At 45.2% G+C, this 12,826-nt stretch overlaps 1 protein-coding gene across 1 annotated transcript; it reads left to right on the top strand.

The window, feature by feature from the left end:
- The first annotated feature begins 10,518 nt into the window (after positions 1–10,518).
- Positions 10,519–12,708, top strand: LOC143181485 (GTP-binding protein Di-Ras2). Its single transcript, XM_076381892.1, has 4 exons — positions 10,519–10,756; positions 10,886–11,031; positions 11,122–11,387; positions 12,356–12,708. The coding sequence occupies exons 1-4, from the start codon at positions 10,570–10,572 to the stop codon at positions 12,555–12,557; spliced, it is 801 nt and encodes a 266-aa protein (XP_076238007.1). The 5' UTR covers positions 10,519–10,569; the 3' UTR covers positions 12,558–12,708.
- Positions 12,709–12,826: the final 118 nt, after the last annotated feature.

Genomic DNA, 12,826 nt, shown 5'->3' with positions numbered 1-12,826 from the left:
TTCGCTTTTTCCGTGGACTCGATTAGCGTCGCGACCAAGGAACGAGTAGAAGGTTCGCCCCTCGCAGATCCTTGCGCCCAGTTCCGGAATTATTAACGAGATTCGACGGTGGAAAAGTTCGCTAAGAAGTTCCCAATTGAATTCCCCGCGAGAAAGGTGGCGAGCCTTTCTCCCCATCGCGATCGTCTTTTCTCCCTTGTCGATCCTCGAGCTCGAGCTTAAACTATACAAGGTGATCAGTTTATCTGGGAACACTCCGAGTGTTGGCAGCATTTGTTGTAACTGCTGTAGCATTGTAAATGCTGGCAATATTCATTAGAGGATTTCTAGAAAAACTGATCGCCATGTATAGAGGGTCTTCAGATAAACTGATCACCCTGTATACAGGGTGTTTCTAAACACCGTAGTTTAATTGTAGAGAGTGATTCTAGACGCCAAAATAAGAGGAAAATCAAGAATAACATTTTCGTGATTAAGGCTTCGTTTGTTAGTTACAAGCGTCTGAAGATCTAGGGGAAATTACTAGAAATGGGCTCGCGGGGAAGCTCAAGCAGTGGTTGTCCATGGGACAGTGTAACCCTGAGACAGAGAAGGAATTGAGGCAGGCTTACACTGCCCTGCTGAGAACCACTGCTCGAGACCTCCGCGCAGGCCCACTTCTGGTGATTTCCCCCAGATTTTCAGACGCTTGTATCTACCAAACGAAGCCTCGAACGCGAAATCTTTATTCTTGATTTTCGTCTCATTTTGGCGTCTAGAATCACCCCTTAAAGTCTTACCACGCTGTTCGGAAACACACTGTACGTGGTCTAAGGGCTCGAGCGTTCACTGGGGGGAGTCAGGCGCGATCGGGACCGATCGATCGGGCGGAAAGGTCGAGACGCGACAACTTTCCCGATAAACTAGCTTTGGGATCTTTCGCGAGCGCGACAAAGTGAAAGGAGAGCGGAAAAGGGAGCGTAGCCGCGCGGAGGGAGAAGTCGACCCGATTCGCGTGGAAATAGATCAGCAGCACGTGCCCAGCCTTTGATCGTTTCACGCTAGATCGGCCATCTAGGGACGCTGTGACGAACAGGCCTCGCGTCTCTCGTTTCGTCGCGCCTGGTTAGCGAGAGATGCTCCGACTCGAAAATGTGCCACTGTTTTCGTGGAATATTACGAGGGAAAATAGTACGAGGCTTGGACTGACGGGAACACTCCTCTTTTTGTCCAGTAATTATAGCTACTTGCAGAGGCGTTATGGGGAGAGTTGAATACTATGAGATCGTAGGGAATTTTATAGTTCTTTGTCTAGTGATAGTGGAATTTAGCTCTCCGTCTGTAATCTTATTTTTGTATATTTCTGTATTTGAAAAAAAGTATTTTTTAAATTTCATCCAATAATTTTTATTGGACGGAGGGTTAAAATATATTAACTTTTTTTCTCAAGTTTCTCTAGACTTTACTTGTGGTAGAGTAGCACATTTTTTATTTAGAATGGTTCAATTGTTCGACTAGAATTCTATTCTAATCGTTTCCTCTCAAGTGATCATATTCAGCAACTTTCCACCATCCATGAAATTTCATGGATACCAATAAATTTTCGATGAGGACAAGCACGCGTCCCAACGCGACCCTTCAAACTTTAATTATAGAAGGCTTGCTTGTCGACCAATTTCTCCTCTCTCTTGCATAAAATTTAAATAGCCTCTGAAGTAGTATCACTCGAATTCAATGCTTAAATTTCGTTGAACTGATTAAGAGGGCTGGATTGTGGGGAGAAGGGTTCAAACTCTGCAAAGTTGGGAACTCACTAATAAATAATTATAAGTTTCGTCTGAGACTTATGAAGATAGTATCAATATATTAGAGAAGCTTTTCCAATGAAAACGAGTCCAAACACGACATAAATCAAATTCAATGAATTCTAGAATTTCACCCCGGATAAGTGATTAGTGGTTAGACCTTCTCCGATTGGTGTCGTGTTTGGGCTCATTTTCCTCAGGGAAATTTCAGCAATCCATTAATACCATAACAGAACCCCTATTCACAAATCTGATTCACTCTTCTAAAAATCAGTTTCATTTTTTCACTAAACTATACATTATTCATAGCAATCTCACAGAAACCAGTAACTCTAAATAAGAGACTATAAAGGGAGAAGAAATAAGGGAAGAAATAATCAACCAAGGTTCTGTACATCCACAAACCTAACCTCTATAAATTGCAGGAACCCAACCAAAAGTCTTCTCCATTCTTCTACGTATCTCACAGACATTTCTTCGCTCCCAGGGGGAAATTAGGATCCTCTTATTAGAATCCAAAGCCCTAGAAAGGGAGACAGATCGAGGGACCTTGAGGGGCCTCCAGATTTTGCGGCTCCTATATCGAGTCCCGTAAATATATTACTTGTTGGCACGTCGAGGGTAGCTGGTTCGAGGGAGATTGCGTTATCGGTGTTCTCGGCACGGCATTTCAGTTTCCCTAACGTTGCGTGCGAATAAAAGCCCTCCACCGCGGCGACTACCTGTCGTTTGCGTGATAGGGGAACAGCGGGCGTCGACTCGCGGGGGAAATGCACGTGAGCCTATTTTCGAATCGTTTCCAATTGTGGCGGCAGAAACGGCTGCGTTCGGGAAAAAATCGTCCAAACAATTCGCCTCTGCCCCGAAGCGCAGGAACGATCGTGGGTGGAAATTACACAGAGACGAATCGAAAACCGAAGCCCATCGGAACGAACCAGAAAAAAAGGAAGTCGGAGTTCAATCGAGCGGGAGAACACTCGCGCTATTAGCTTGTTTCCAACGCACAGAATATTTCGCCTCGAAATTTAATCTCCCTCGAGGATGGGAGAGGCGTCTCTCCCCGTGGCGAAGCTCCAATTTCAAGCGATGAACGCGCCGCGTCGGAGGCCTCGATCGGGTGGCTGAAAAGAATGGGCCGCGCTAACGATCCTCGCGCTCCTAAAAACGCGACAGCTCTGCGCCATAGGGTGCCTCGTTCCCGTCTTTATTGCGTCCCTGAATTTCTATGGGGCACGAGGAGGGAAGAATGGAACGTGGTGTGTGTGTTGGGGCAGAGGATTAATTTTAGATAGAAATATAGTGTGTACTTATGGTGAAAGGAGGTTCTGTGATGAAGAAGAATTTTTTCCCTAGGTTTGGTAGCGAGGGGTGATTATGTAATTCTTGTTGCGAAAGGAAGATCTGAACGAATCTTGAAGAATCAAGGTTTTATAAAGATGTCGAGGATCTTAGAATCGCGGTTCCCCCTGGGACTTTTAGTCCAGCATAGGATCTTGGTTCTTCCCTGGATCTTTACTGCCTCTAGGATCTTGATTCCTCCCTAGAACCTCTATTCGCCTAAAATTTTAATCTCTCCAAATAGAAACCACAACGCTGTAGCTGTCCACACCCTCGCCACATTAGTATCTACATCGCCATATAATATTCTCAAAAATTCAGCGAAATCCTTTATGCCCGATTTCAATGTCCCATCCGACGCTGGGAACAAAATAATCCCCAAGAAAGTGATTCTGAGGTAAATCGTCCAGAACAGAGACAGCGAAACGTTCGACCCAACGCGGAATTGTGTGCACCGACGTTACACTAAATAGCGGCGTTGTCCTGGCGAATGGGAGGCAGAAAGGGCGTGGATCCGATAGCGCAGAAAATAAGGTAACGAAGTGGGGTGTTTTTACGTTCGAACTCCCTCTGCGATTTTCCGCCTGAAACGAGACACAGCGTGAGAGGGGGAAGGGGGTTGGGAGAGAGGGTGAAACTGACAATTCTACCGAAACGTCCTTTCGAAGAGATTTGCTTTCAACAAGTGGTTCAAAGCCTCGACTGACGCAAACGTAGAACTGGAACGCTCGATGCTCTCTGATAAATTGACGACCGACGGCGAAGGGACGCGCGGCTCTTCGAAAGAAACGGGAAATCGTTATTGGCATCAGTCGAGGCTGCCTTCGATTGATAAGAAACTGTCCAGCAGACGTTCCCTTGCCCCTGTCAAAGGGCTGCTTTGCCTAGCTGCGAGACCAGAAATGATTTAATTAATCGGCCAGCGTGTAAACAAGCTAATGGCTGTTCGTATGAGGCGGTCCTCGCGAGGCATAGGGAAGCTTTGAGAACGAAGCTCGTGATGTGGGTTCCTAATTGAGGTGTCTGTTGATGGGGATATTATATCGTGTAATTATGAGACTGGGGTCCTAGGGCCAGAAACGGTTCAGTGTTTCTCTTTGGGTCTGTGGGTTGCAGTGGTCTTCTAATTGAAGTGTGTATCATCGAGGAGATTATATCGTGTAGCGAGACTCATTTAGAGTAGCATAATGTTTCGGTATTTCTCTCTTCACAGGGAGACTATATCGTGTATGTATGGTCCTAATTTCTATTCTCATTTCAGTGTTTCTCCTCAGCTGCAGGGTCTGCTATAAACTCGACACTGTAACGCACATCATTAAGGAGATTATATCGAGTACCCATAAATCTCAAAAACTTATTCACAAATTCCACCACGCGTCACTCATCTCCCCGCAATAATTCTCCACTTAAAATCAAAACTGATTTCCTCAGCACACTTTAATACCTCTATAAAAATAATGAAACGCTTACAACGAGAAAATCCTCCATTTTCCTTTAAATTTCCTCTTCGCGATTGTCCTGCCTCGCTTTTTTCCTTTTGTATTTCTCAAGTTTCTCCAAAGGGAGAGGTGTAAAGGTCACAGCACACTTTTACGATTCGAATTAAGAACGTGAGGGTAAGAAAAAGGGGTTCGGTGGGGGGGAGAGTATTTATCGTGCAGGGAACTCGATGCAGCCATCCAGTTTTTACGGACCACTCGAGCTGCACGCGTCGATTCTCTTTATACGTCGAGCCTTTGCAGAGTGCGCTGGATCGCTGAGTGAAAGTTTTTTTTTTATCTTATCTAATTATTAACGAGCGCAGCGGCGGTCTCGCGAGCGTGGAAAAGGTGGCGCGACGCGATATAAAGCCGACGGTTATCGGCGTTGCGTTTTTCATCCGCGGCAAGAATGTTTATCGACTTTTAAAGGGTGAATTCTTTCCCCAGGATTTTTCCCTCGGACTCTTGAACTTTTCCTTCCAGATTTTACGCTCCCTGTTAACTGTAAATTCTTTTTACGCCTTCCCTTCGCGGGCTTTACGGCTCTCCGCCAACTGTAAATTCTTTTTAGGTTTGAAATTCCTTGTTGCGTAAACAGAGAGCTGTCTGATTGAACATTTTTATGTTCGAAAGCTCTGGGATTGAAATTTTTCGAAGAACAAAGTCCCTTCGAAATTAACATTTTTCCTCGTATTTCTGTTTCTTGTAAAGCTTGTGTATTCTAGTGGGGGTACTGTTTTGTAATTATTTTTGTAGAGAATTCTCAGAGTTTCGTTTTAATTTACAGTGTTCTGTTACTGCCTGTAACTCTAATTTTTTTAATAAATTAGAGGTGACTTGGGTTTCACCTAGCAGGTACTTGAAAAATATTAAAAATAATTTAAAAGCGTGTTCACGCAAATGTGAGGAGCTCCAGGCAGTTCTGGGTATATTTCATAATTATTGAAACATTTTTGATTAAATGAAATAGTCACGGCTATGGCGAATATTCATTTAAAATATAATAACTGGTATCACTATAATAATGTTCCAATATTCCAATAGTATTCCATTTCTATCGATTATTTATGTAGAAGCATAGAAAAAGGCCTTTGTAGACAAATAATTAAAATATGACACACTTGCAAAATATAAACATCATAAATAATCAAATACTTTGCCGAAAAAAATCTATCAAATATCCAATAACAAATTTAAAGAAACTAATCGATGCAAATATTTTTATTCCTCTAAAATTAGGTCCCCACGTATTTTTGTAGAGCTTTATTTTAAAATTAAAAACCAAAATTCTAAATATTCCACAATTTCGAAATTTCTACTTCAGCTAGTTCCTGTCGACTTTAAACACAAGTCGTATGTCTCTGCACAATAGATAAAGGGTTGTTTGGGGGTGAGTCGAGGAGCCAAAGAACAGAATCCAGTATTGGGGGATCGTCAGTCTTGGGAGATTCGTTTGAAAGAGGGGGGAACAAGATCGATCGTTCCAGGTCGAAGAAGTTATGATATTAAAGCGGCTTATCGGCGAGATTCCGCGAGAGTAGCTCGCGAGCCGCCCTGCCACACGGAAACGCACACCCAGAGGCAGCAAAGTTGCTCGTGCCTCGCGTGAACAACTCTCGAACAGGGACGAAAAGGAGTCTCGGGCGAGCTACACTTTCGCAATGCAAAGTAGGGTAGTCGCGCACCTAGCTGTCGAAGGAAATCCGGCCTCTATCGGTTACTTTTCGAGAATCCCCGACAGACCTCGAATAAACATTCTCGAGTATCCATGTACGAGTGCTGTGTACTTAGAAGCGTGTCCCTTTTCCTTGCTCTTTCTACTTGATCAGGGGATCTGGGATATATTTCTGTTAAAGGTACTTTTATACGAATTTCTGAATATTCGATTATTTAAATACAGACTTTGTTGAATTTTAAAGTTTTGATATATTGGGTTTCTTGGGGTTTCGATTTTCTGAGTATTTGATGCTTGGAGGTCTTAGATTTAAAAAATTTTGAGCCCTCAGATTTTTAAATATTCAAACTTTTGAGGTCTTAGATCTTCAAATATTCAAATTTTTGAATCTCAGGATTTTTAAATACTTAAATGTTTGAATTTTCAAATATTCAAATTTTTGAATCTCAGGATTTTTAAATACTTAAATGTTTGAATTTTCAAATATTCAAATTCTTGAATCTGTGGATATTTAAATATTTAAATGTTTGAATTTTTAAATTTTCAAATATTCAAATTTTTGAATCTCTGGATATTTAAATATTTAAATGTTTGAATTTTTAAATTTTCAAATATTCAAATTTTTGGACCTTCAAGTTTCTAAATATTAAAATATTCGAATTTAAAATTTTTAAATATTCAAATTTTCAAACAAGTAATTTCAGCATTCCCTGAAATTCGTTATTTATCAAGGGCACCGAATATTCCTGACTTGTTCACACACAGTGCCCCTTTTTTACAAACTGCACACACATGTACACACCGATGCAGCTGCTGTGCGGAATCGCGCATTAATTGACAATCAACGACTCGCGTTAACAGACGGACAGATGAGCTCGCGGAAAATTCGGGAGCCTAGTTACTTACTAATTAGGAGCGTCGAGCATGCACTGGCGCCCCGTGGAAGTTGGTGATTTTCAGAGGGGCACGGTTTAATTGGGCCACGATTAACCGACGCGAACCGAATCGAAAATAATGGAACGCAGTGTGTACGGTGTGGGTGTAGCTCTGTCGATGGGAGGATGCACGAGATACAACGCGACCGCGACAGCCTGTATCGGTATGCGCGGTTTCTGACTTGCACGATGGACGCGCTAATTAGTTCGCCGAGCAAACAGCGCTGCTGGATAATTCGAACGCGTCGAGGGTTGTTTTTAAGGGCTACGTTGTTGCACTGGCTCTGTTGTCGAATGGAGGCTTAGGACTGTGGGAGACAGTCAAGTGCAAGTGAGAATGACAGAGCGACTGAGACGATTGGGGAAATTGAGGTGGTAATGAATGGGAACTGGCATGATAATCGAAATTAGCATGGAAACTGATACACGAGGAATAAATGATACGAGGGACTGGAATGGGCGGGGGAATTATAACAGAAATTAGAATGGGAGACAAAATCGACAGCGAGATTGGAGTGGCGACCGAAATGGGAACCGAAATTGCGTTTGCTTTAATTGAGAGGCGAAATTTGGGGTATTTTAAAATTGCAGTGATTGGAAATTCGAGGGTTTTCAAATTACAGAAGTTATAGAATTCAGGGTTTAATGGGGGAAAATGTTCATTAAATTTGAAGAGTCTGTAGTGTCTGACTTGGGAGTTACTCTATCTACTTCACTGTGTCTGACTAAAGACTCATTTTACCTACTTCACTGTGTCTGACTACAGACACAGTTTACCCACTTCACTGTATCAAATTAGAGGCTCACTCCACTGACTTCATTGTGTAACTAGAGACTCATTCTACTGCTTCCACTTATTGACCTAATCACTACCCACTTTCAGTAGAATAAGTCCCAAGTCAGACACACTTCACGAAGAATCTCAAAATTCCTGCTACAATACAGCCATAATATAACACCCTATATAATAAACAATTCGATTTCCATCATTACACCCTTTAAAAAAATGTTCGACTACCATTCCTCCTCGAGCCTCGAAGCAAACAGAACCCTTCAGTCCCTCCTTTTATTTCCCTCGCGAAAAAAGTATCCAGTTCCAGCTAAAACCACAGCGAATAAAATAAATATTTGCCCAGCTCCAACCGAGCAATTTCTTCCCTGGTACCGCGAGGATGGGCGAAGACTTTTCGGGCTGATTGCGGGCAAACACGGTCCTGGATATTGCCTCGCCAGGGCAGTCGGTTCAGAAAGAAGCAGCCACTCTCTCGCAGCTGGCCGCTGCGTTATGAGGGCCTCGTGAACCTGAGGGACGAAAGTCGCGAGAAGGATCGTGCGTTTATCGCTTTATCCGCGAGACTCCAGGCGCGATCAGTCATCGCGCGTGGGCTTGGGAATTCAATTTTCCCTGGTGATTCGCCGCCCCCAGGAGTCCCCTTCCACTGCTCGTATAGTATATCCTTTGATACTGGATCGACGTGTACACTGGCTTAGAGAAGTCGCTCGAATTGGCCGCGCATATGCACACATTCCAACTGACGCGTGGAATCTACTAAAGACACGTGGTAATCTGATGGCAGGATGATCTAGGGGCGGCGTTGGGTGACTGGCGCGTTCGACGAGGGGAACTAACCCTCGAGGAGTATCAAAGGTGAATTTTAGATTGGGCTGGAAGGGAGATTGTTAGTGAAGCGAGTGTGGAGAATATGAAACGCGAAGGGAATTTTGATTTGTTTTTGTGGGGGGGCTGGATTTCTAGTGGGACACGAAATTCAGCAGTGATGGTATGGTGAGAGACGAAATTCCTCAATGAATCTAAAACAGAAATGAAATTCCCCACTGAATAACCTGATTTAGATGGGATTCCCCATTGAATCCACTACCGAAACGAAATTCCCCAGAAAATTCCCCAGCATATGCACAACTGAAACGAAACGTCTCACTGAATTCCTCACCTGAAACAAAGTTCCCCGCTAAATTCCTCAAACTGGATCAAAATTCCTCGCGAAATTCGCGACTGGAAAGAAAATTCCCTAAACTGAAACAGAATTTCCCGCGAAAGCTGTAATTGAAGTCCCCTCTGGAAACGAGCTCGGCATCCACCATCGAATTCTCATCCAACTCCCACCCGAAGCACGTGCCACAGTGGGAGGATTATTGCCTCCTACGTGCAGCGTAAGGTAGAAACTTTCGCCTGCACGCATATGCAGAGCATATATGCATGCACGAGCTGAGCATGCCACGGTTCGACCGCCAACCGCGAACCACGAACCGCGAAAACATTTATCGTCGATAACGAGTTTGACCGGATGCAGGGACGTTTAACGCGATTTCGGTCGAATTGCGTTCCCGAAACGGACCTGGTCGAACTCTGTTGTCCACTTTGAATGTATCGTTCCGCTCCTTGGTTAAGGACAGCTCGATACGAGAAAGCGTCTGCGAAGGAGACGCGGGGGGAATCGATCTAGGGCGTTGCTTGGAGAAAAGGGAACGCGAGCGTGCTCTGATAAACGGGAAATGGGAAACGGGAACAGGAAACCAGGGACATGGATTACGTTCGAGAGATGCTCAACGATTTCGGTGTCGAGTTTCTCGCAATCACGACGCTCGTGTCCCTATCAACCGCGCTTCTTCAGTGCAAAAAGCGACGCAATAAAAATATACGAGATCAATCCGCTGATAAATCCGCGTGACCCACTTTAGAGACCGATCCCAGCGTCGAGAGATTACAGGAAAAAGGTAAACCGAGCTTCCTCGCCAGTTGGAACTGTCTTGTGTCGTGATTCGAGTCTCTCGGGCCACCACATTTTATTGCAACTTATGTGACTATTACTCCCAACTCTCTGAAAACTATAATCCCATATACTACTTCCAGTTCTTTAGAACCAACCACCCACGAACAGAAAATCTCTCAGACAACGACATTTTATTCCGCCTGTACCAAAATCTACCCCCAGCAGCCTCTATCCTCTTCTCATCTTGCGAACCCTTCCCAGCCTCCAAATCCCCAATAACCCTAATTTTTCATTCAGTAGGTCCTCTTATCTACCGAGGCACAGAGATCCTATCGGCAGCGACCCTCCTCAGCCCAAGAACAGATCGAACCCAAACGACTCAGCCTCGAAGACAGTTAAAGCAGAGAGGCAGAGGCGGAAACGGGGAAGGAGGACCCTCGAGGGGCAGGAAAGAAGAGGATATTAGGTTTGCAAGGAAGGTGGGCGGTCGGAGTGGCCAGTGGACAGCACGTCAGCAGGCTGCAGCCAGCTAATGCCTTCCTGAGGCGGGAATCCGTGGGTTCGCGTTCGCGCTCGCTCCCGTTCTCGAGTCCCAATCGAAGAACGAGCCACGAACGCCGAAACATGGCCGATCTCGAGAGGATCAGGCTCGTGGTGCTGGGCGGCGCGGGCGTCGGCAAGAGCGCGATCATTCGGAGGCTCCTGGGCCAGGGGTTCAGCGAACGCTACAGGCCCACTGTGGAGGACCTCTACACCAGGGAGTGCGTCCTGGGGACTCTGACTCTCAAGGTGGACCTACTGGACACTGCTGGTAGGCACTGCAATGTGAAGAAGGAACACTTTTTAGGGAGACAATTATTTAGGGATTTAATTAACTAGGGAGTATCTTCGATGATCCTTCATTACTGAATAATGGTACTAACATTATTCCCAATTTTAGGTGACCTGCAGTTCCCCGCCATGAGGAGGCTGAGCATAGCCACAGCCCACGCCTTCTTACTGGTCTACGCTACCACGTCCTTGCCCAGCTTCGAGTGCGTGAAACGGTGCTTCGAGGAGGTCAGGGAACAGCGGCCCGACTATCAGGTACAATAAAGACGAACATGGAAAAGTGGAGGTAGGAGTTTGCGAAATCTCCAGAAGCGTTTCTCCTAACTCCTCCAATCCCTTTGACAGGAAGTGCCAATTGTGGTCGCTGGGAACAAGCTAGACCTCGCCCCCTCTCGAAGGGAGGTGCCAATCGAGGACGTGAGCGAGTGGCTCTTCTGCGAGCTGCCGAAGCTGCGGGCCAAAGTGATGGAATGTTCAGCGAAGGACGACTACAACATCAAGGAGGTGTTCCGATGTTTCGTGACCCTCTCGAAGATCGTGCCCAAGACCCAACCAGGGGAGACTGACGAGTCAGGCCTGAGACGCAGGTGTTCTGCATATGGCTCCCGCAGGTACATCCCATACGCGACTGAGAGAAGTCACCTGGAACGCATTGCTCCTAATGATTTCTAGAGGACTTCTCACGAGACACCTATAGTACCTGTTGCCTTTTAAGAGAAGTCTTCTGGAAAGCATTTCCCCTAATGATTTCCAGGGGACTTCTCGCGAGATACTTGTTGTACCTGCCTCCCCTTCGCCCTTTTGTCCCAGCCGAAGGACTTTCGACGCGTTGACCGAGTTTCCAAATTTCAATCTACAACCTCGCGCGTTTCGATCGCTGTACCCCTGGCACTTCGTTAATTGCGAGCCATTGTTCCAGCGCTCGCCGCGAGAGAAAACAAGGAATTTCCGATAACACGACCCGCTACTTTGCTAGCGTTATACTTTGACGCGACCCATCAACGGCGATCCTTCTTAACATCCATAAACAATTGAGGGAACGTGAATGCAATTTCGCCGCGAATCAACGCGAATCGATCGTCGCTTTCTGTGGCGGATTAAATTGCTTTCGCGCGGGCGAAAATTAATCTTCTCGAGGGGGACCAAAAAACCACTTCGATCAGTGGAATAACACTATCTATTGTTCTGGATCAGTGGCGATGAACTGGGGCAAAAATTCATTGAAAGTGGTAGATGAAGGTTTGAAATTGGAATTTGTATGCAAATTTACTTCACATTTGAGGTAGTTTTTTAGCTAATCGAAATCTAGGGATATTGGAAATCTGAGGGTATTCCAAATGTGGGGTTTTTTAATCTAGGAGTATTTGTAATCCAAGGAATCCAAAATCTAGGGATATCTTAAATCTGGTAATATTTGAAATCTGGGAATATTTTGGGGATAAAGGAGCTTCATGACTCCTTTTTGGTAAATTATTTCTTTGAAGCTTCTTTTCTTTCCTACTATACGCTGATAGTTTTTATCTGATTTAGAGTAAGAAGCTTTATCTGAGGTTGCTGTCTCTTCTGATTAATTGAACAGGTCTGGGAGTCCACACGGCAGGACAGGAAGCGCGGGTGGGCCAGGAGGGAACTCCCAGCAGACGGTCGGGGCGCAGGGCTCGAACGTGGTCGCTGAGGAGACGAAGAGCAAACCGCGGAGTCGCAGCCTGATCAGACGAGCCTCGCGGAAGACCAAGCAACAGATCAGAGACGCCCACACGGACGACTGCAATATTTCGTAATTCGACTCTCGCGTACCCTTTGTTCTTCTGCCTGGAAAGATTCGATCTCGCGCTCCTTTCGTTCGCGAGCCCCTTTTGCACGCCAAGAAGAAATGAAGAAACTGTATTTTGAAACTTCGTCGCAGGGATCAGTTGGAGAAAGTATGGAATTTTTGGAAGGCAAATAATCTTGTGCTTGAAGAAATACCTGAGCTACTTTTCCAGAAAAGGAACTCGCGCTCTGGTATACTCCTATATTAGCGAGTGTATTGGAGAGTAGCTCGAGGAAC

Source organism: Calliopsis andreniformis, chromosome 7, assembly GCF_051401765.1.
Source record: "Calliopsis andreniformis isolate RMS-2024a chromosome 7, iyCalAndr_principal, whole genome shotgun sequence".
In the NCBI taxonomy this organism is placed as follows: domain Eukaryota; kingdom Metazoa; phylum Arthropoda; class Insecta; order Hymenoptera; family Andrenidae; genus Calliopsis; species Calliopsis andreniformis.
The sequence above is the reverse complement of the archived record's forward strand: the minus strand, read 5'-3'. Positions and strand labels throughout refer to the sequence as shown.